The 25,189-nt window shown below is 43.4% G+C and overlaps 1 protein-coding gene across 1 annotated transcript in view; it reads right to left on the bottom strand.

Moving 5' to 3' along the window:
* Positions 1-7,031: 7,031 nt before the first annotated feature.
* Positions 7,032-25,189, bottom strand: part of CLVS2 (clavesin 2) — a 309,211-nt gene continuing 291,053 nt past the window's right edge. The window contains exon 5 of the mRNA XM_069234757.1: positions 7,032-10,012. Within this exon, the coding sequence (XP_069090858.1) occupies positions 9,925-10,012 (88 nt within the window). The 3' untranslated portion in view covers positions 7,032-9,924. The remainder of the gene's footprint in view (positions 10,013-25,189) is intronic.

The following is a 25,189-nucleotide window of genomic DNA, read 5'->3' as shown; positions in this document are numbered from 1 at the left end:
GGTAGGCACTGCTTTTTATAAAAAAATGTGATGTGTCCACGTTGTATTTTGGGCCCTTTCCTTTCGTGGGCGCTAGTCCTACCCACACAAGTGAGGTATCATTTTTATCGGGAGACTTGGGGAAACGCTGGGTGGAAGGAAATTTGTGGCTCCTCTCAGATTCCAGAACTTTCTGCCACAGAAATGTGAGGAACATGTGTTTTTTTAGCCAAATTTTGAGGTTTGCAAAGGATTCTGGGTAACAGAACCTGGTCCGAGCCCCGCAAGTCACCCCATCTTGGATTCCCCTAGGTCTCTAGTTTTCAGAAATGCACAGGTTTGGTAGGTTTCCCTAGGTGCCGGCTGAGCTAGAGGCCAAAATCTACAGGTAGGCACTTCGCAAAAAACACCTCTGTTTTCTTTCAAAAATTTGGATGTGTCCACGTTGCGCTTTGGGGCGTTTCCTGTCGCGGGCGCTAGGCCTAACCACACAAGTGAGGTATCATTTTTATCGGGAGACTTGGGGGAACGCTGGGTAGAAGGAAATTTGTGGCTCCTCTCAGATTCCAGAACTTTCTGCCACAGAAATGTGAGGAACATGTGTTTTTTTAGCCAAATTTTGAGGTTTGCAAAGGATTCTGGGTAACAGAACCTGGTCCGAGCCCCGCAAGTCACCCCATCTTGGATTTCCCTAGGTCTCTAGTTTTCAGAAATGCACAGGTTTGGTAGGTTTCCCTAGGTGCCGGCTGAGCTAGAGGCCAAAATCTACTGGTAGGCACTTCGCAAAAAACACCTCTGTTTTCTTCAAAAAATTTGGATGTATCCACGTTGCGCTTTGGGGCGTTCCCTGGCGTTCCCGCGGGTGCCAGGCCTACCCACACAAGTGAGGTATCATTTTTATCGGGAGACTTGGGGGAACGCTGGGTGGAAGGAAATTTGTGGCTCCTCTTAGATTCCAGAACTTTCTGCCACAGAAATGTGAGTAACATGTGTTTTTTTAGCCAAATTTTGAGGTTTGCAAAGGATTCTGGATAACAGAACCTGGTCCGAGCCCCGCAAGTCACCCCATCTTGGATTCCCCTAGGTCTCTAGTTTTCAGAAATGCACAGGTTTCGTAGGTTTCCCTAGGTGCCGGCTGAGCTAGAGGCCAAAATCTACAGGTAGGCACATCGCAAAAAACACCTCTGCTTTCTTCCAAAAATTTGGATGTGTCCACGTTGCGCTTTGGGGCGTTTCCTGTTGCGGGCGCTAGGCCTACCCACACAAGTGAGGTATCATTTTTATCGGGAGACTTGGGGGAACGCTGGGTGGAAGGAAATTTGTGGCTCCTCTCAGATTCCAGAACTTTCTGCCACAGAAATGTGAGGAACATGTGTTTTTTTAGCCAAATTTTGAGGTTTGCAAAGGATTCTGGGTAACAGAACCTGGTCCGAGCCCCGCAAGTCACTCCTCCTTGGATTCCCCTAGGTCTCTAGTTTTCATAAATGCACAGGTTTGGTAGGTTTCCCTAGGTGCCGGCTGAGCTAGAGGCCAAAATCTACAAGTAGGCACTTCGCAAAAAACACCTCTGTTTTCTTTCAAAAATTTGGATGTGTCCACATTGCGCTTTGGGGCGTCTCCTGTCGCGGGCGCTAGGCCTACCCACACAAGTGAGGTATCATTTTTATCGGGAGACTTGGGGGAACGCTGGGGGGAAGGAAATTTGTGGCTCCTCTCAGATTCCAGAACTTTCTGCCACAGAAATGTGAGGAACATGTGTTTTTTTAGCCAACTTTTGAGGTTTGCAAAGGATTCTGGGTAACAGAACCTGGTCCGAGCCCCGCAAGTCACCCCATCTTGGATTCCCCTAGGTCACTAGTTTTCAGAAATGCACAGGTTTGGTAGGTTTCCCTAGGTGCCGGCTGAGCTAGAGGCCAAAATCTACAGGTAGGCACTTTGCAAAAAACACCTCTGTTTTCTTCCAAAAATTTGGATGTGTCCACGTTGCGCTTTGGGGTGTTTCCTGTCGCGGGCGCTAGGCCTACCCACACAAGTGAGGTATCATTTTTATCGGGAGACTTGGGGGAACGCTGGGTGGAAGGAAATTTGTGGCTCCTCTGAGATTCCAGAACTTTCTGCCAAAGAAATGTGAGGAACATGTGTTTTTTTAGCCAACATTTGAGGTTTGCAAAGGATTCTGGGTAACAGAACCTGGTCCGAGCCCCGCAAGTCACCCCATCTTGGATTCCCCTAGGTCTCTAGTTTTCAGAAATGCACAGGTTTGGTAGGTTTCCCTAGGTGCCGGCTGAGCTAGAGGCCAAAATTTACAGGTAGGCACTTCGCAAAAAACACCTCTGTTTTCTTTCAAAAATGTGGATGTGTCCACGTTGCGCTTTAGGGCGTTTCCTGTTGCGGGCGCTAGGCCTACCCACACAAGTGAGGTATCATTTTTATCGAGAGACTTGGGGGAACGCTGGGTGGAAGGAAATTTGTGGCTCCTCTCAGATTCCCGAACTTTCTGCCAAAGAAATGTGAGGAACATGTGTTTTTGTAGCCAAATTTTGAGGTTTGCAAAGGATTCTGGGTAACAGAACCTGGTCCGAGCCCCGCAAGTCACCCCTCCTTGGATTCCCCTAGGTCTCTAGTTTTCAGAAATGCACAGGTTTGGTAGGTTTCCCTAGGTGCCGGCTGAGCTAGAGGCCAAAATCTACAGGTAGGCACTTCGCAAAAAACACCTCTGTTTTCTTTCAAAAATTTGGATGTGTCCACGTTGCACTTTAGGGCGTTTCCTGTCGCGGGCGCTAGGCCTACCCAAACAAGTGAGGTATCATTTTTATCGGGAGACTTGGGGGAGCATAGATTAGCAAAACAAGTGTTATTGCCCCTTGTCTTTCTCTACATTTTTTCCTTCCAAATATAGGAGAGTGTGTAAAAAAGACATCTATTTGAGAAATGCCCTGTAATTCACATGCTAGTATGGTCACCCCGGAATTCAGAGATGTGCAAATAACCACTGCTCCTCAACACCTTATCTTGTGCCCTTTTTGGAAATACAAAGGTTTTCTTGATAGCAATTTTTTACTTTTTATATTTCAGCAAATGAATTGCTGTATACCCGGTATAGAATGAAAACGCACTGCAGGGTGCAGCTCATTTATTGGCTCTGGGTTCCTTGGGTTCTTGATGAACCTACAAGCCCTATATATCCCCGCAACCAGAGGAGTCCAGCAGACGTAACGGTATATCGCTTTCGATAATCTGACATTGCAGGGAAACGTTACAGAGTAAAACGTAGAGAAACATTTATGTTTTTTTCACCTCATTTTCAATATTTTTCTTTTTCAGTTGTTATTTTCTGTAGGAAACCCTTGTAGGATCTACACAAATGACCCCTTGCTGAATTCAGAATTTTGTCTACTTTTCAGAAATGTTTAGGTTTCTGGGATCCAGCATTGGTTTCATGCCCATTTCTGTCACTGACTGGAAGGAGGCTGAAAGCACAAAACATTGCAAAAATGGGGTATGTCCCAGTAAAATGCCCAAATTGTGTTGAAAAATTTGGTTTTCTGATTCAAGTCTGCCTGTTCCTGAAAGCTGGGAAGCTGCTGAGTTTAGCACCGCAAACCCCTTGTTGATGCCATTTTCAGGGGAAAAACCACAAGCCTTCTTCTGCAGCCACTTTTTCCAAGTTTAAAAAAAAAAAAAAAAAATTCCCTGTATTTTGGCCAATTTCTTGGCCTCCTTCAGGGGAACCCACAAAGTCTGGGTACCTCTAGAATCCCTAGGATGTTGGAAAAAAAGGACGCAAATTTGGCTTGGTTAGCTTATGTGGACAAAAAGTTATGAGGGCCTAAGCGCGAACTGCCCCAAATAGGCAAAAAAAGGCCTGGCACAGGAGGGGGAAAAGGCCTGGCAGCGAAGGGGTTAAAACTTTAATAAAATCTTATTAAAAAACAAAACTGTCAAACTGACCCAGGCAAGCAATCCACAAACAGGCAGAGTCACAGAAGGTTTTAAGCAAGAAAATGCCTACATTCTAAAAGTGGCATTTTCAAACTAACAATCTATAAAACACTTTCACTAAAAGATGTATTTCTAAATTGTGAGTTCAGAGACCCCAAACTCCATATTTCTATCTGCTCTCAATGGGAATGTACACTTTAAAGTTATTTAAAGGCAGTCCCGATGTTAACCTCTGAGAGAGATAGGCCTTGCAACAGTGAAGACTGAATTTGCAGTATTTCATTAGTAGGACATGTAACACACGTCAGTACATGTCCCACCTTTAACATACACTGCACCTTGCCCATGGGGCTACCCAGGGCCTACCTTAGGGGTGCCTAACATGTAAAAAAAAGGGAAGGTTTAGGCCTGGTAAGTGGGTACACTTGCCAAGTCGAATTGCCAGTTTACAACTGCACACACATACACTGCCGTGGCAGGTCTAAGCCATGTTTACTGGGTTACCACCAGTGCTGCAGGCCCACTAGTAGCATTTCATTTACAGGCCCTGGGCACCTCTAGTGCACTTAACTGGGGACTTACTAGTAAGTTGAATATGCTAATCAAGGATAAGCCAATTACACATACATTTTGCATAGGAGCACTTGCACTTTAGCAATGGTTAGCAATGGTAAAGTGCCCAGAATATAAAAAAACAGCAAAAACAGAGTCCAGCACACATCATCAACCGGAGAAGCAGAGGCAAAAAGTTAGGGGAGACCACGCCAAGAATGCCAAGTATAACAGAGACTGAAAGCACAAATAGTAGGGAAATTGGCTATTTCCCAATAAGCTGCCAAAACTGTGATAAATTTGGTTTTGTGAATGAAGTCTGCCTAAACCTGAAAGGTGGGAAGATGGTAATTTTATCACCACAAACCTTTTGTTTGAATCTGTTTGCAGGAAAAAAACAGACACTTCCTTCTGCAGCACTTGTTTCCAATTTCCCCCCCCAAAAAACAAATATATTGCTATATTTTGGCTCATTTTTCAGTCCTCTCCAGGGAAATCCACAATCTCTGAGTACCTTTTGGATCCACAGGATGCTGAAAAAAGATGCAAATATGGAGTGGATAGCCTATGTAGGAAAAGAGGTATGGAGCCCTAAGTGCGAACTATCCCAAATATCCAAAGGCATACCTAGCGAAAGGTTTAATGAAAGCAATGAAGCTCTCAATACTGTCTGTTTTTGGCTTCTTTGATTGTCTGGGTTTAATATGCTAATACTGTTTCTTCATACAGTGGGAAAATTACAACTTAGACCAATTGGCATTGCCAATGTTTATTGTGACTAAATTGGTTTGTTACGGCTGTAACATTGTTCAACATAACTTCTAAAACTAACCGTAAAGGAAAACTAAGGGGCATATTTAAGAGCCCCTAACGCCACAGCGCGTCACTTTTTGTGACGCTCCCAGGGCGCAATGCCCTGCGCCGTATTTACAAGGTGGTGTTAAGCCACTTTTTTTGGCTTAACCCCACCTTGTAAATACAGCCCCTTTACACGCAGCCCTTCACGTGGAAGGGGCGTGCAATGAGTGTTGCTGTGTGTGTGCCACAGCAACACCTATTACATTTTGACGCTGCCTCCGATTTATGAGTTTTAATGAACCTGAGGCAAAGCCAAAATCTAATGCCACCCCAAGGGGTGGCGTTAGCAAGATGCTATGAGGTGGAATACTTTTAATCCTCCTCATTTTTTGCTTTTTCTATGTGTGCTGCATTCTGCAGCACACATAGAAAGAGCAAAAGCCCAGAAATGATTGTTTATGTGTGGGAAGGTATCCCTTCCTGCTCATAAACAATCATTTCAAAATGGTGCTCTGACACTTCTGTGTGTGCTCATTCTGCAACACACACAGAAGTGCCAAAGGGCCATTAGTGGTTGTTTATGTACAGGAAGGGACGCCTTCCCGCACATAAACAATCAAACCCCTCAACGTAGACATCCTTGCACAGTGGTGCAAGGATGACTGTGCTGGCGTTAGGCAGCTCAATTTAGCACCTCCGCAGGGGGAAATGCAGGTGGGCGCTGTATTTTAGTAAATACAGCGCATCCCTGCATTTCTAAAGTGAAAGGGAGCGGCACTGCCAATTTAGGCGCAGCACCGTGCTGCGCCACTTTTTAGTAAATCTGGCCCTAAGTTCTTCAGTATTTATTCGGCTGGAGGATTTTTTTTGTCAAAAGTACACATGTATTGATACCAGCACAAATCTCCAATGCTTTAACAAATCCACATCCATCCAAAGAGAGCAAAATAGGTGAACTTCAGGTGGTAATTCCACAGACAGGTGAAAAAAATGTTTTTCTGTGGTTCGCAGTTAGGGTGGTTTGGGCAGTGCAAGCAGTTTTTCCACCCATTTCTTTAGTTTACCTGCTGGTGTTTTTTCAATTGTGCTTTGCAGATGAACTAAAAACAATGGTGTATTTTGTCAATTTACTCTCCAATAATTTGTTTTACCTAACCCTTTTTCTTTAGGTTTTGGCAATGTGTAATAAAAAAGGACCATACCTTAGAGCAGACTGTGGTTATTTTTCATACAATAAAAGATCATCAGTGGATAAGTAATACAATATAAATACTGGGGGAAAGCTAGAAAGGTAATGCAGTGTGAATCTCAAAATATTGCTTTTTGTGACAATGCTGCACTTGGTGTGCTGCTAAGACACTTACAATTCTGACAAATCTGCTACAGAATTCAACATCTGTCTTTCACCCGACCTATGTTATGATTCCACGACTTATGTCTTGTTTTAAACTGGCCAACATATCAAGTTCAAAGTTCCTGACCTCACCTCTTTTCGCCACCAGCTACTTTCATCATGTTGCCGTGGAGTCATGCTCCAGAATCCTCTATGGACTATTACTGCACATCACTTTGTAACTGTATGGGCTACATTACCTATTTTAAATGATTATTTCAATTATTTTACCGTTTTTGGCTGATTTGATATCATTGTATGGACTATACTACTACACTCAGCTGGCTCTTCCCACTGATGCTACCTGCGGACTTGGCTGACCTTGACAAAACCTCATAAACAAAGAAATACAAAAAACAAACAAATTATGTCTCTGTGGTTCGGATCCAATATTGTTAGCAATTTCATTTATTGTATAGTCTGAAACAGGAGTATTGCTCTGCTTCAAATCTTCAAAAGTTGAAATACTGTTTTCTTTCGGGAAACATCCCTCACTCTTCTCTCGCCCTGTTGTACGTTTCACATGCAAGCTTTCCTTTTTATTTTTTCGTATTAACATTATTATATTAAATATTGTAAATGATACCTAATTTAGCTTTAATGTTCGAATTTCTCAAAACACTACAAAGCACAAGAGCAATAAATCAATAACAAAACGTCTGTGAAGGCTAGGGGTATGTATAGTGTTCTTTTTTATTTTTTGCCAACGCTACGTACATTTTCTTTTCTTTTAAAAAAAAACTGTATTTTGCTGGGGCAGCAGTTTGAACAAATAGATACATCCCTGAAAGAACAAAGAAGTCTAACATGCCTTCTTGAAAAGAAAAGGTAAAAATAGCTTTCTGGATGTTCTTATGAGTGAGAAAAATATTTCCTCTGTAAATTATGCTATGCAATGAAATAAAATACTAACACTGTAATTTCTCTCACAATCATATAAAACGTTAGTGTGTAATAAATAATTTCCTCATACATCTTCTTTAATCTGTTAGCTACATTTCCAAGTTTTCCCCAAAACAAGTTAAGGAGTCAGCTGATTTACAAACGAAATAAGTGTGTAGTGGAACAAAGTGGATATTCTGATTGGCTTCTATAAACATGTTCAAGGATATTGTCATTCAAGTTTACAAATAGCAGCAGAAACGACAAAGTTAATAGCAAAAAAAGGTCTTAGGCTCACCTCATCAATTACTTCTTCGCTGTACCCATAATAATGATACCTACATAATATATAAATAAATAAATAAATAAATAAGCCGATACATATTTTAAAAGTAATGAAATCTATAATTAGGGTAGGCTTTGGGTAGATACAGGCTGAGGGAATTTTCTTCAATGAAGCAAGTAAACAAATCTCCAAAATGGCAAACTGTTGCAGTTCAAACGGATTTCAGTGACAACTGCCATGTCAATGTTTTTCAAAATCAATTTCCTTCTCTTAGCGTTACCGGATTGCCAATGCAATGTCTTCTTAACAAATGTAGCATTTTTAATTTCATAACAGAAACAATAAATGACACCCTTGAGAACACTGATTTTACAAGGTGCATAGCATCAGTCAACAAAGACGAGTGTGCTAGTGCCTAGATATGAGCAAGTACGTTAGTGTGTGACTTCGCAAAGTGATCCAATGCACAAAATTATTGTACACAGTACAACACACAGGAATGTGGTGAATCCACAAAGAAGGAGCATACATTGTCTCTGCTTGGGGGACTGTAGAGCACATAGTTAAATAGAGAATATGAATAATGTGTCACATATTTTGTACAAGAGTTCCATTGAAGTGAGGTGGTGTGTACATTACAGGCTCAAAACTTATTTATATTTTAAAATAATTCTTGAACACGTTTACCTTAAAAGTTGTCCAGGAGGCACACACCCTGCTTTTCATTGCGCCCCAGAAATTAGTCTTCACCCTTTCCTATTAATTTTTTATCTTTTGTCACTGCCACAAAGTGCATTCTGAAGTGTTGTGCCTACCATGACCTTTTACTGAGTTATTTTTTATGTGTGAAGGGAATGTGAGGTGAAAAGTCAAACATATCTAAAATGGATTCCATAAGCAATGACCCGTGACGTAAGAAGGGTAGAATTGACTCTACTGCTAGCGAAATAAGGGGTTAAAAGACAGTCATATTGTGGGTGCAGTGGGCCCTTCACACCTGTTTCGGTTGGTGTCAGTGCATATGCTATCAATTCCTCATTTTCATTTGAAGAACTGAATGTTATGATTTCTGTGTCGAAGTTGTAAAGTCCAGTTGAAGATCCATGCTAGAGTTGCCAAACCGATATCAAATTGATTTTGTTATGGCACTCATTGTGATATATCAGTTGCTGCTCTATATGTTACATTCTTCTCAATCAAAAATTTAAAAAACTAGCATCTCAAATCGAACTAGAAAAAATTGGCACAATATATCATTTTAATACAATGCCCTTTGTTTTATCTTCTCTTCGGCAGCGCACAACCCCATTGACAAAACAGAGTTGTTTCAAAATGGTTCTTTTCTTCCCAAGCCTTCCTACGTGTTGTGACAAATTTCCTTTTAAAATAATCATGCTACCAGTGGACGTTATCTCCCGCTCGAGACATCTGACAGAAAAAATTTGAAATAGCCCACGTTAACAGAGTTACCACTCATGTTTTTAAAGGTTTGTCACAGCACTACTTTTAAACCGTGTAGGCACGCAAAATATGTGGAAATCACATAATCCCTCCTTTTACCCCTTCAGCCCAGTTACTGAATCAACAGCCTGTCTGTTTGACCAGTAAGTTTATTCTCTCTCCTGAACCTTCCCATTTTAATTAGCGCATAACCTACCCTCTCAAGTGTTGTGTTTGAACATTATAACAGCATGAAAAAAAAGAGGAAAAGCCGTCGACAAGTTGCCTGTAACATGGCTTTCTATAAAAGGACATAATGCTCTTAACGTCCTTATGACATTATATGCCACAAATATATCTTTTGAAGGTACATTGTAATACTGTTTTTCTACCATCACTCACATATCCAAAGTGGAGGGTTATATCATATTTACAAACAAGTTGGCACATACATAAAAAATAGAATATTCCCAGCTCAGGGCACCCATTTTGTAGGTTGGCCAAAAACCTGCTGCCTCAATTCATTATGCAACATTAACATGGATAATTATATTTCCAGCTGGTACATTCTCTGTAATGGTTTTCTTGTTGCTGAAAGGCAGAACCTGCCACCCCAAGTCATGTTCACTGCTGACATGCTGCTTGGAAGCTGCTAATCAAGTGAAAGCAGCGGCTGCATGTTTTCATCGTCATTCTTGTCTACGCGTTTTAGTACCCCGGGATCCGCCACTGACTGAGATCTGCAAAAGAACAAAGGCAAATGTTAGGCAGTTCCAGGCAGAAATATGCATAACGTAATGACGCAGATGCTATTGTAATTGTAAATTGTAATTATAAGTGAGAAATTTTTTAATTTGTGCTCTTGAAATTCTTATGTGTTTAGTAGAGTTTGGAGTAGGGATAGAATGATGGGAATGGATTTGAAATGGGAAGTAGGAAGGAGATGAAAGTTTGAGAAGGATGTTTGGGGGTTCATAGAAGTCAGAAAGATTTCGGATGACTCACAGAGGAAGGATGGGACAAAGTTTTAAAGGAGGATTTTTTTTAATAGCAAAACAACTAAAATTATCCTATAAACACATATATGCACATGATACTTGGTAAGGTTTTTATTCTAGCTGGAGATAACCCCTCTATATAAATGACTATATGTGCATAGAAGCAGCAATATATACGCTTCCTATCACACATTTGCTACATCGGCTTTATGCTCATACCACATACAGTGTACTCTGTTGAAGTCTCTATCTTTCATGAAAGAAGGGTTAAGGATCAGAGCGGTTTATGCTCCTCAAGGGGGAGTTCGTAAAAGAGTTTATCATTGGGCTTTTGTGCGTTCAATTTGTGAGGTCAACAAAGAGGAAAATTGCCTGCTTCCTTCTCCGCTGAACTTTAGAAAGGTTGTTAGTGGTATATATCGCACAGCATTCCCCCATCACCAACCCGAATCAGTCAATGACTTTCTACTCACAGACCAAACTAGAAATGAAAAGAAAAGACCTCAGAGACTTTTAGATGGTTATATGAGATATATACAGGTCAATATTGCATCCGCTACAATGTGAAAATAAGTATATTACTATTATTTTTACCTCCACATCGTCTATATAACTATATTTACTATTATTCTTACCTATCATACTTACCTATATTTCCTTTGTAATGCAAAGGTTAGGTCGACGTGGTGAATGCAGTATTATTGTCATATGAAATAATATATGCAATAGAGAAGTAGTATACCCTTTCAGACACACAACAGTGTAATTCTGGGCACATACGGTTTTCTGTGGTTCAGTATTACAGGCATGGAATGAAGCTGACAGCTAGTCACTACATACATACTTCTGCATCTTCTAAAATATTATAAAGGATGGCCATAACAGGTCTGGTACTGCCCGTGCTTTCATTAGAGTGAGAAAAGAAGCGTATTGGGCATGCTATTTTCACGTACAACACTTGCATATGCGCAGACTGTGATGTGCATTTGCAGGTATCTCGTGTGAAAAAGTCATGCATTGGAAGACGTATGGGCTGGCTTATGAGGAAAGCCAGCACATTTGTGGGTAAATCATGCATTCCTGTACAGACTGACACAGGGATACACTGAATTCGGTTAAGTCTTCCTCTGTGGAAGGTCTGACTAGTTGCAGGTCAGGCACAGGACAAAGCACAGGTCAAACACTGATCACATGACACTGCTCGCATGGGATTGCTTTATGGAGTCTAAAATGATATATGTCACATTTTTTAATCCCACGGTCCCTCCCAAACCTACATTTTATCGTTGATAGTAGGTGTTTATTGTGACAATTAAGTGGTATTGATGATTTTGTCGACCTCGGAAGGACGACAGTGTGAGTGGTCAGGCTGGGATTATAACCTGCGACCAACAGTTTAATGGAGGACCCTAAAGTGGCTGCATGAGTCCAGTGAGCCAACAGACTAGCATAGTTTAATTACATCCATGAACTTCTAGAGCACAGCTGAAGAGTAGAGTAGAGCAGTAATGGAAACCAAACATTTAAAAGGGGTTATCATCCTTTTTCATGAATGTATTCCATGCACTGACATGGATGGAGGAAGATCTGCTGATGTTAAAGACATCCATCTTTCCTCCCATAATGGTGCTGTGAGCAAATGCATAAATATAAGGATGTTGTCGGTTACTCATTTTTGAAGAGTGAATGGACCCAGCTCTTTTGCTCTCACCCAGCATCCTCGCAATTCTGCATATGACGACAAACCTTGTATTCTGGCTTCCTTTTGTTGGGAGTGTGCTCTATGGAATATTCATAGCTCATGCCTTTAACAGGAATGTGTGACTCATACCCTAAAACCCTCACTATGACTGGCCTCTTAATTTCAATAGGGCTGCTAACAGAAGCTATCTGCCCATCAGAATTACCAGTTTTTTACTTTCAGCCTGAAAGCAGCTGGAAACGCTAGACAAAGGTCTGGACCAAAATGAGGAATTGGTTGGGGAATTGTCTTCATAATTACTGACTCCTTGATAATTCTTCATTTCTCAGTGGACCCACATGGTCCAACTCATACCCTGTCAGAGTTTTCTCGCAATAGTGTTTACCAGTACCCCTGATATCGGTACCTCTGGGGGTGGGGAAAATCTTGCCCATTTCCTAGGCTACTCAAGGGGAAGGCCTCATTGCCTTGTGTACCTAGCTTAGAAACTCTTCTTAAATTCTTCTTAGCAGCCCATCAAGAGTTAGAAGTTGTTTTACAATGTGAGCTCTGAGGCTACAGAACTTTCCTTGAATTTAACAGAGCACATCTAATGAGAATGCTTGCCAACAAAAGGAAAGAATTCCAAATGTATACTCTAGCAGGAAACAAATGGCCTAACAAATCATTTCTTGTTACAAATACTCAAGAAGAAGCATAAAAGTGTTAGACATTCAGGGGGGAAAGTGTCTTTCTCCAGGAAGATCTAAAAGGGCTTTTCACTCGTGTGTGGCAAAAATTTGGTCCATTGGTCCAGTGTAATTGTGGACTTAGAGGCCTGATTTAGAGTTTGGCAATGGGTTATCGCATCACAAACATCCAAGATATCCTTAAAACCTTATTATAAGCGCCAAACAACAGAATGTACTTCTAGTAAGGTGGACAGGATAGCCATTATTTTGTGATAGAATAACTCATCTGCCAAACTTTAAATCAAGCCCTTTGGTTTAATTATGGAGTGAAATTCTTTCAGCAGGGAGCTCAAAACACTATGGCCCATATTTAAGGAAAATTAGTGTCGCCTTAGCGTCATTTATTTTTACGCTAAAGCGGTGCTAACTTAACTCCATATTTATATTTTGACACTAGACCAATTTAGCTTCAAAATACTGGAGTTAGCACCATTTATAGGAAGCGCCAACCCACCTTGCATCAATGAGATGCAAGGTAGGTGTTCCCTTCCTAAAAATGACGCTCCAGCGCCATATTTAACTCCTGACGTTGAAACAATGCGCAACTAGGAGGCGGACCTAAATAATGGCACTTAGCCCGATTAGTGCCATTATTTAATGCCTGGTTAGGCCAGGAGTTAATGTGCTGGTAGGCCCATTTCCATGGGGAAACACCATGGAGTGGGCACAAAGATGCCCACCCCAACCTCCAGCATCACCACCACCCACACCACAGGGACACTACAGGAGCAGGGAGCCCATCCCAGGTAAGATGCAGGTCAGTGCACATGCGTAAGTGTGGTGTGTCTCTGGGGGCCCCATACATGGGGCCCCCTGGCTGGCACTGGGTATTTTGGGGTTGTCCTGGGGACACTGGTCCCCTGTGGTAGGCATTGGGGTTGTGGTAATGACTCCTGTCTTTACTTAGACAGGAGTTATTTTTCGGCTTCTTGAGCATCAAAAAATGATGCTAGGCTGACTAACAGCAGATATTTTGCCGCTAATCAGCCTGCTGTCATTTTTGACCCACTAGTGCCATTTCCCCTAATGCCATCCATCACCTGCTAGTATTTTTTTTTGATACGCTAGCCATTCCTTAGCGCCATTGTGCATCATTTCTTAAATATGGCGCATGGATGGCGTTAGCTCACGTTAAATTTCATTAACGTGCCAGTGTTATATACAATATATACAGCAATGTGGTTAAAAACAGACAGTGATCTTCCATAAGGCTCCTTCAATCCAGGAGTCTTGAAGTCACTTTATTATTTTTAGATCAATCCACATCAATTTTTTTTGTCGAATGTTTCGACCCTTTATACAGACATAAATCAATAATGGGTCATCATCAGGACTGGAAAATTCTCTATACCGTTAGCACCTATTTGTTCAAAGATTATATACATTATTCCTTAAAATTGTTTCTTGATAGTAGTTACCAACACTATTACTCGTTTTCCTAGGTGACCTCGAAATAATGTGTTTCCTCAGAGATACGCTGGCATCGCTCAAATGTTTTCTCCTTTTCACAGCGGTGGAAGATCACTGTCTGTTTTTAACCACATTTTTGTATATATTGTATATAACACTGGCACTTTATGCACCTCAATATTCACTTTCACTGCGCCTTTATTATAGGAGCACCTAGGCCCATATTTATACTTTTTGACGCAAACCAGCACAGGCGCTGGTTTGCGTCAAAATATTTACCGTTGGTTAACGCCATTCCTACGCGCCATGCAGGCGCCTTATTTAAGTTGACTTTAGCCGGCCCTGCGGGGTGGTAAGAGTAAAAAAAAATGACTCTGACCAGGCAGCGCCGGCGTAGGGGAAAATGGGGGTTGTGCGTCATAAAATGGTGCAAGTCAGGTTTGAGGCAAAAATCATGGCTCAGACCGGACCTGCCGCATTTTTTGAAGCACAACCCACATTGAAATGACTCCAGTCTTAGCAAAGACAGGAGTCATGCCCCCCTGCCCAATGGCCATGCCCAGGGGACTTCTGTCCCCTGGGCATGGTCATTGGGCACAGTGCCATGTTGGGGGCCCAAGTAAGGCCCCCCTATGCCACTTAAAAAAAAAAAATACTTACCTGTACTTACCTGGGATGGGTCCCCCCATCCATGGGTGTCCTCCAGGGGTGGGCGATGGTGGCAGGGGGTGTCCATGGGGGCAGGGAAGGGCACCTCTGGACTGCTTTCATGGTCAGAGACCATGGAAGTGAGCCCAAAGGTCCCTTAATGCCTGCCCTCACCCAGGCGTTAAAAAACGGCGCACATCAGGCTGGGTGCCGTTTTGTAAGGCTCGCCCCCTCCTGTGCGTCAAAATGAAGCACGAGTATAAATAAGGCGCACAGGCCTTAAAGTCATTTTTTTAGGCGGGAAAGCCTACCTTGCATGTCATTAATGCAAGGTGGTTTCCCGCATCCAAAAAATTACGCACACTGAGGATTTTTTACTTCTGTGGGGTCAGGCGTCAAAGTATAAATATGGGGCAAGGTTTGCGCCAAATGTGCGTCACAATTTGTGACATACATTCGGCGCAAACAGAGCATAAATATGCCCCCTAGTATCTAAAAACTATAAAAGGATTTTTTTTCAACATCTATATCTGTTCTGAATGAAAAGGACATATCAAATGTTTTGCAAAAAAATAAAATATTAATTAACTCAAGTATACCATATTGAGTGAAAAGGTTCCTTTTCTCGGTAATTTAACTCTGCTGTGGAAGTCAAGGCATATACTTCCCCCTTCTCAACCAAAATTGTGTCTTCTACTGGTTAAATCTTAGCATGTCTGCTTTGTTATGCTCAGATGACACAGTGATCATGTCCCACACTAATACCAGATTAACATGCTTAATTGATGCTTTTGTACTCTTTAGAGAGAAGATGCTCCAGAGACAAATCTGACAAAAAATTATCATGGTCGGTGGTCCTATGAATTAGCAGTTAAGATGTATCTCAGTTAAAGGCGAGCTCATTCGGAATTTCTGTCACTCTTCATACTTCGTTGTGACCTTCAACACTACTTGTTCATGGACCTCCAGCCTTTCATCTAGGAAGCAATCCTTTTTCCAATCAGTGGGACTGTTATTTCACTTTATATTCCACACTGGCAGTAAGCCTATCCCACATTTGCTAGAAATTTTAAGAAGGAAATACCACCTCATCTTAACGCATGGTTCTGGTATTTGCACGTATAGATGTATACTTAGCCTCCAAGGGGAATAAAATCACTTCTGTTGACACTTTCTTGACCTTCCTCTGAGTAGACCACATTGCTTTGTATATGAAGAGATGGGACTTGGCTTGGTTGAAGATTAGATTAAACTTGATCATTTTTCCTATGGTTATAGATCTGGAACAATTAACATGCATCCTTAAATAGATCAATAATCCAAAATTGTGTTTCCTGTGACCATGGCCTTAATCTCAATGGACCTGGAACCATGTCTGGAATCAGTATTCCAACCATGCGTGCAATAGCTTTTAACCAGATGTAGACAATGCACTAATTATTGATAACTTTCTTTTCCGAAAGGGAAAATTGAGACTGCCTCAATTTAAATTTTCTCTTGCAAAAAAAAGTTTCATCACAGATTTTGATTCACTTTAACTTTTTTTTGTGAGTTTTATCATTCTTTTACACAATGATCTTTGATTCCCGTGTTGACCCTTTGATTGATGTACAGCAGCGTTATGCTTCTCGCAAATGCTCCCTGGTACTGAAGTGTGCACAGCAGGTGGTTAATTTTTAAAAGTTACAATCCGTCATCATAATTCTTGCTATTTTGTCTTGATTCTTGTAAATTTTAAATATGCCAATGCAATTGCGGCTGGTGACTTTTGAAAGCAGTGGGACACTAATGGCAGGGAAGCTGTAATTAATAAACCATTATAACTAATTAGATCATCTTGCGAAAACCATCGCCCGATGTTTGCACATCAACAAATTCAACAATAAATATACCAAGAGCTGCCAGGACTGCTCTAAATAGGCGAAACGTTATGGAGGCAATCTTAATGCTGCATGCACAGCAACAAAGGCTCATTCAGGCCGCTGCACTGGACTCACCAAATGGTGAATGAATGTGTTACGTGTGGACAAGTCACACACTTTCTCTTTGCCCATTGCTTGCACATGTTGTCATTTGGTGTCAGGATACCACACAAAGACACATTACGATACTTTGTGTGATTTTAGTTGACCAGGCTTAGTGTAGGATATTAGGGTTTTTGTGCCGTTCCCTCTACACTTTTGCATGAATTATTGAGTGCTGTGAGATGTAACGCCTTTCAGCACTTCACTTTCATCTAAATTTTCCATAAAAAATTATTTTGCATGCAAAGGTTGATTGATGCTGTCTTTTGCATGATGTTGCGTGGCATAATTAGGCCTGGGAGGAGTTCACAGAGTTCCGCTCCATGGAATTTCACAGAGTTGATTAAAAACTCTGTGGAATTCCTCAGAGGCGGAGTTCCTTGAGCCACAGAGTCCCGATCTTGGAAGTGCTAAGCAGGGTAGTACCATATACTATGGACTCATAAGTACATTTAATAATCCAATCAAATGTATCCCAATTTTACCATGTTGGGAAGGGAGAGCACAAGCATTTTACACCGGTTAGCAGAGATAAAGTGCACAGAGTGCTAAGTCCAAAAATCGTTCAGCTAAAGAAGGCAAAAATCTAGGGGTATACCATGCAAAAGATGGTCCTTTCAAGGACTGATCCCCCCAGCAGAAAGCATGGAGAACTACCCACATCCATGGGAGTTCTTATTGCTAAAGGGGGATAAACCTGGAGAGAACATCGGTAATGGTGTGGTCAGTTTCAGGACAGGATGCTCCAATGTAAAGTCCATAACCTGTAGGAAAAAGGGCCACCTCAACAGTTTAGGATTCTCACCCCCCATTTGCATCTGCAATCTGAGGGGTCTGTGGTTTGTCTGAACCCAGAAATGACCCCCAAACAGGTATGGCCTTTGATACTTCATCTTGATACTGACCCTCACTTTGTCAGATAGCCTGCAAATTTTGTTTTTGACAGGCATGCTGTTCCTTGTGTGTATGTCATAGGTGCACCAGTTAGTGATCGTCAGGGTAAGTGAGAAAATAGAGGTGAGCTGCCCCAACAAGTAGCAACAGTCCCTCTGTTGCTCGGCCTCTGTTGCTCTGGTGTCAGGGTAGGGGGAGGACAAACCCTTTCACTGACCCATCTTCCTCTTTGGAAGACAGGAGGTCTAGAGGAGTTCAGTCTACTCCTTTTCACAACCATCTGTCCCCATGAGTAATGACAATTCAGACTTCTCAAGATGTGGTTTGAGATGATTCACACGCAGTACCCTCAAGGGGTTCATTGATGTTTTGAGGTCCACCACATAGGTGACTTCACTTTTCTCCTTGATTTCATAAGGCTCAGTTGACTGATTCTGTAAGACCTGGAGAGACACAAGCTCCCTGACCCTCACTTTTTGGCCAGGTGTATATTCTACCAGCGTTGTCTTCTGGCCACACCACTGCTTTATCACTTCCTGGGATGTCTCCAGGTTCTCAGGGAGCTCTTTCCAGAAGCACTTAATCACAGACCATAGGGCAAACATGTAGCTTGCTACATCTTGTTGGGGATTCTGGGGAGCTCGCTCTCATCCCTCCTTGACAAGGCTTAAAGGTCCTCTCACAGGGTAGCCAAAAAAGCCTCTCTTCTGGGTTATCTCCCTGGAGGTGAACAGAAGACATGCTAACAAGATGTCCCACTTAAGCCTCATGGATTCTAGGGGAAGCCCCTCTGGGTAAAGATTCCCGTCAGAGGGATAGCCTCCGGGTAATGGGTGGTATCATCTAATAAGACTAGGTTCAACCTGTTGCCTACAGCTGTCTCGAGGTCCAGAGGCCCAACAATAAAAATGCTTGCCGTCTCAAAGGGGGTTCCCACGAAGGGAAAGGTGGCAAAGGAGCAATATGCGTTACCCCTGTCTTGTCATTGCCTTGACAAGTAACACAGGACTGGCACAATGCATCTGTCTTGGCTGTCATCTGAGGCCAGTAGAAGTGGGTGACCAGATGGTCAAAGGTTTTGTCCGCCCTAGATGTCCTGCAAGGGTATCTCAAGAGCCAGCTCCAGGGGGAAGGCCTCATAGCATTGGGGACCACCAACATCTGGGTTGCCCCAGGCTCAGGGACCTTAGGCTCACTATACAGAAGACCATTCTCCAAACAGATGTGGTGATCACCATAGTGTTTTGCATTGACGTGGGCCTCAGCTTGTTACCAAAAGCCCTCAAGAGTGGGGAACACTCTCTGCACTTGTCAGACCTCTCTCTAGGATGATCTTCTTGTAGCATGCAACCCAGCTAGCTCAGAAAGGTCTCCCAGGGCAACAGTGTCTTCCCCGGTAGAATTCAGGGTGCCACCTTCAGGCACAGTCTCCCCCTGGACAGTGGGAACAGCAGGGATGGGGTTCCTGTGCTCCTTGCCCCTCCCCTTCCTGGCAGGGTCCTGGGACACTACTGTCAGGCTCCAGGTCCTTTGGACTCCCTTGACAGTGGGAACATCAGGGATTGTGTGGTCATCAGCACCCACTCAGCCAGCCCCAACATCTCTAGATGAGACCTGAGCTCCACTTTCCTTTAGATAATGTGCTCCATGTCATTCCCTGGCAGGCAATCAATAGGGATTGCAGGACTCACATCTACCATCAGAGTTCCTGAGACCACTCACCCCGCTAGAGGATCAAAAGCCACAGGGTAGTAGCTTACCTGGTTGTCCTCTGTCACAACCTGGTGGACTACACTGTCAATAACCTGCTCTGAGGACACCAGGTGACACCTAACAGAATTCATGCTGGCTCCTGTGTTTCTTAGAGCCTCCACCCTCTGCCTATTGATGTGAGCCACTGCCTGTATTTCTTAATGTTGTCAAGACTGTGAGCTGTAGGCATCATCTCTCACTCACTCAGGGACACTACAGTAACCTCTGCTCACTCCCCCACATAAATTGATGCCACCTGCTCCTGAAGCACTACACTAGCAACATCTGGGGGTGGTCCTCAGTTGGGGACTTTTTCTTGCAGGAGCATATAGCATATTTCTTTTTGTCCTCTGGCTGGTAGCACTCATAGCACTTGAGCTTGAAGGGCTTCTGGGGCCCCTTCCCAAAGCAACCCCCACTTCTTGATGTCAGGGGGCAGTTGGGACTCTTCCCTTGAGACGTCTTTTGGTGGCTTTTAGAGAAATCCTTGTGATTTTCCAGTTTCTTCCAATCCTTCTGTTAAGAGGGACCTGATCCACAGTTCTGGGAGTCCCCCCAGGTACCCTCCTGGACACTCTGGTATTGAGCCAGAGGTCAGGATCTTTTCCTGGCTCTCTGGGCATAGGGAGTTATAATCACTTAGGATCTGGAGCAACACTTTAAAAAAATTACTCAGTATGTGCCCCTTCATGATCAGATTATAAAGTCTGTTGTAATCATTCATTTAGCTGCTCTTCATTTAACCATCCAGTGACTTAACTTTACTTGATGGGTCCACAAAGTACCCAGGACTGATGTGACTGCTTCTGGCTATCCCTATACTAAGCAATTCGCCGTTACCACCAGTGTCATACTGGTGGTAAGCCATTCGCAAAAGGGAAGGGGTCCCCATGGGACCCCTTCCCCTTTGTGAATGGCCCTGAAAACATTTTTTCTGAGCAGGCAATGGTCCTATGGACCACTGCCTGCTCTGAAAAAATGAAACGGACACGTTTAATTTTTTCGTGTGTAATGCAACTAATTTTCCTTTAAGGAAAACGGGCTGCATTACAATTTTTTTTTTTTAAATGCTTTATTTAAAAGCAGTCACGGACATGGTGGTCTGCTGTCTCCAGCAGGCCACCATCCCTGTGAGTGCTGCGACTCGCAAGGGGGTCGCAAATTGCGACCCACCTCATTAATATTAATGAGGTGGGCCTTTGCGACCCCCTTGCGACTCGCAGATGGTGTCAGGGACTCCATCCTGCATCCGGCATTGCGACTCGCAAATTGCGAGTCGCAATTCCGGAATTTGCTACATCTGGCCCTAAGTCCTTGAGAATGTGGACCCATTTACCTCCTCTGAGCACTACTGTGTTGCTGCCACCATCTTCGTTGCACTTTGTAACTCTCTTGGCTTTCAGAGCCAGTTGCTTCTGACTCACTTCATGAGCCAGCAAAATTGTCCTCTCCTCTAGGGCCAGCCTTATTTTCCTCCTGAGCCCTTTTTGCAGTTGATTCTGCTTTCCTTTCTGCCCTGGCCAAGGTTGCCAGTTGTAGACACAGAGCCCTCTCCTTCTTCCTATCCTCCAACTCTTCAGTAGTAAGGCTGTGGGAGGAAACAATGCTCCTAGCACGGGTCCTCACTCTTGTGGGCCCTATTCTCCTCACTGGATATAGGGCTATTGACAATATTTTTTATCCCTTCTTCCCCATGTAGCCTCCCCTTCAGTATCATCATTCTCCAGTGATGTAGGCAAAACTAGGAGGGGCTCTTCCCAGGTCTGAGCGTTATCTGGTACTCCACATTCTTGGAGCATTTTGACAGCTTCAGCTTCTTCTCTTTCTTCACCTTCTTCAGCTTTTCCACAATGAATCCTTCAATGTTTCTCAAATCTCCTTGTATTCTTGCAAAACAAATCACAGGTGCAAAGTATGAGATAGGAATTAAATTAAGAAAAATATAAAAATGCCCAAATAAAAACGAGGTGACTTTAACAATAAATGATTTTGATGTAAAAATTATTAAGAGGGTTTTATTGTTACACAACTCACTGAATGGCACTGGAAAAAGACAAATACTCAATTCCACCTCTGAACACCAATGTAAAAGATTGAATTATTAGTTGGCTGGTGGGTGAAAATGCACATCAAATAATAATCACAATCCTTGTCAGGCTCATCCTCAAAAGCCACTACATAAACCTCTGCTCAAACCTCTGGTATTTTGCAGCCAGGTTTAACTTAGAGGTAATGTGTAAAATATATATGCAATACTTAAACCTGGAGACATGGTTTAAAGGGTTACTTTAGTGGGTGGCATGAGTGCTGCAGCCAGCTAGTAGCTAACGCTAACTCTAATTTATTTCCTCCTTGTGTGGCAATGGAGGGTGTTAGAAATGGGGTCTCTGGTTGGCAATCAGGTTACCCTCTCTCAAAGCAAGGACCCTCACTCTAGTCAGGGCAAAGGAGAAACACACGTGGTTAATCCCCACTCCCCCCCCCCTTGGTATCTTGGCACAAGGAGGCAGGCTTAACTCAGAAGCAATGTGTAAAATATTGGTACAAACACACACAGTAATACAGTGAAAACACTACAAAATGGACACCACGCCAGTTTAGAATAGGCAATATTTATCTAAATCAAACAAGACCAAAATTACAAAAATCTAACATACACAAGTTAAAATATGAATTTTCAAAAGAATAAGAGTTTTACTTTAGAAAACAATTAAAACAATGATTTTGCACAAAGTACCTAGTTAGTGTAAAAAATAAAGCAGCACTGGCGAGTGTGCAGTGGAAAAGGCAGCAATGCGTCGATTCCTTCCTCGCAAGGGAGGCCATGCGTCGTTTCTTCTTCTGTTGTGTCGGTGATGCATTGTTTTTCTCCTTCGCAACAGAGCGATGCGTCAATTTCTGGAGGGGGCCCTACAGATCTGCGCAGAGTCGGGTTGACTTTGACGCCCAGGGACGATGCATGGAAAATCCTGTTGCATGGTGTTAGAGAACTGCGCTGTGTGGGGTTTGCGTCGTTATCAGCAGCCACAAGCAGGTGTTGTGCGTCGTTTCTCCAGCCGTGATGTGTTGATCTTCCAGCCCTGATGCAGGTGGAGTATCGATTTTAGCGGCAAAGCTGGCAGTGCATCGTTTATCAGCCGCGTTGCAGATGGTGCATTGAAAAGTTTACCTTTGAAGGGACCAGGGACAAAAGAAGCAAGGAGTCCCCTAAGTGTAAAATTGTAGTGAATTCTCCGCAGAAGTGAAGGCAGGGGCCCTTTCCCCAGACACTCGAGCCATTGTCGCTTCCAGACACAGGTCACAGCAGCACTTGCAGTGTAGGTCCTCTCCTGTTGAAGGTCAGGTAGCAAGTGAGTGAACAGATAGAAAATGGCGGTTACGTCCACGGCGGTGTGTACCGTCACCGCTGGGGTACATCGCCATTGGCTCCTGGAACCCATAGACCCCAATGATAACCAATGCAGTGTTGCACGGCGGTCATCGACCACCGACCGCAACGGCGCACAACGCCAGCGGAATTACCTCATTTCCACTTGTCCCTCCTCACAGGTCAGGCAGCCACCATTTCAGGTGGGCACAGGCCATGGCATCTAACTGGGTCACAGAAGACATTGGCACATCAACTGACTTACGAGTTCACATACTGTTTCTGTAAAGCAAAAATTGCATGTTAATGTTGAAATATGTGTGAATATGACCTTCTGCTCACAGTTTTTCACTCTAGAGTTTAACCATTGAGGAAGAATAGGAGATGGAGACATCCCCCCGTGTACAGACCCCTGGTGGACCTAGCGACAATGGAGGACAGGCACATTATCCTGACCTACAGACTTGATAGGGCCACAATCCATGAACTGTGTGCCCAATTGGAGCCAGACCTGATATCTGCTATCCGCCACCACACAGGTATCCCCCTCTAGTGCAGGTCCTGTCAGTGCTCCATTTCCTGGCAAGTGGCTCCTTCCAAGCGACAGGGGCCATGGCATCAGGGATGTCACAGCCTATGTTCTCAAAAGGGCTGACCAGAGTGTTGCCTGCCCTGCTGAAACACATGCGCAGCTACATCGTATTTCCCCTGGTGGAGGATTTGGCCACAGTGAAGGCTGACTTCCATGCACTGGGACATATCCCCAACATCATTGGTGCCATTAATGGTACACATATTGCATTTGTTTTGTCCCCCCCCCCAGAGAAATGAACGAGTGTTCAGAAATAGAAAAAGCTTTCAATCTTTGAATGTGCAAGATGGTGTGTTTGGCAGACCAGTACATCTCCCATGTAAATGCAAAGTATCCTGTCTCTGTGCATGATGCCTTTATCTTGAGAAATAGCATCATCCCATGTGTGATGTATCAACTCCAGAGGCACCGGGTGTGGCTAATAGGTGAGCCCATGGTCCCCACCCAGTTGATGTAGGTATATGGGTGTGGGTTTGGTCGTAAGGATGAGTGTGTGGCTAACAGGTATCCCTCGATATTTGCAGGTGACTCTGGTTACCCCAACCTCTCTTGGCTACTGACCCCAGTGAGGAATGCCAGGACAAGGGTAGAGGAACGTTACAATGAGGCACATGGGCGAACAAGGAGGATCATTGAGCGAACCTTTGGCCTTCTGAAGGCCAGATTCCGGAGCCTCCATCTGACAGGTGGATCCCTGTATTACTCACCCAAGTAGGTGTGCCAGATCATCCTTGCATGTTGCATGTTGCATGTTGCACAACCTGGCCTTGAGACGCCAGGTGCCTTTTCTGCAGGAAGATGAGCCCGGGGATGGTCGTGTGGCAGCGGTGGAGCCTGTGGACAGTGACGAAGAGGGGGCAGAGGAAGAAGATGTGGACAACAGAACTACAATAATTCAACAGTACTTCCAGTGACACACAGGTAAGACACTGTAACTTTACCTTCCATTGCAGTTTTGTGTTTGACATTGAACATGGCAGCCTGATTCCCCTATTTCTATGGCCACTTACTGTACTCTTTAGCATCTCTATTTTCAGATCTCTGTGCCCCTTGGTATCTTGGCACAAGGAGGCAGGCTTAACTCAGAAGCAATGTGTAAAATATTGGTACAAACACACACAGTAATACAGTGAAAACACTACAAAATGGACACCACGCCAGTTTAGAATAGGCAATATTTATCTAAATCAAACAAGACCAAAATTACAAAAATCTAACATACACAAGTTAAAATATGAATTTTCAAAAGAATAAGAGTTTTACTTTAGAAAACAATTAAAACAATGATTTTGCACAAAGTACCTAGTTAGTGTAAAAAATAAAGCAGCACTGGCGAGTGTGCAGTGGAAAAGGCAGCAATGCGTCGATTCCTTCCTCGCAAGGGAGGCCATGCGTCGTTTCTTCTTCTGTTGTGTCGGTGATGCATTGTTTTTCTCCTTCGCAACAGAGCGATGCGTCAATTTCTGGAGGGGGCCCTACAGATCTGCGCAGAGTCGGGTTGAATTTGACGCCCAGGGACGATGCATGGAAAATCCTGTTGCATGGTGTTAGAGAACTGCGCTGTGTGGGGTTTGCGTCGTTATCAGCAGCCACAAGCAGGTGTTGTGCGTCGTTTCTCCAGCCGTGATGTGTTGATCTTCCAGCCCTGATGCAGGTGGAGTATCGATTTTAGCGGCAAAGCTGGCAGTGCATCGTTTATCAGCCGCGTTGCAGATGGTGCATTGAAAAGTTTACCTTTGAAGGGACCAGGGACAAAAGAAGCAAGGAGTCCCCTAAGTGTAAAATTGTAGTGAATTCTC

Source organism: Pleurodeles waltl, chromosome 5 (genome assembly GCF_031143425.1).
Source record: "Pleurodeles waltl isolate 20211129_DDA chromosome 5, aPleWal1.hap1.20221129, whole genome shotgun sequence".
Classification (NCBI taxonomy): Eukaryota; Metazoa; Chordata; class Amphibia; order Caudata; family Salamandridae; genus Pleurodeles; species Pleurodeles waltl.
Note: the sequence above shows the minus strand (reverse complement) of the source record. Positions and strands in the feature narration are given on the sequence as shown.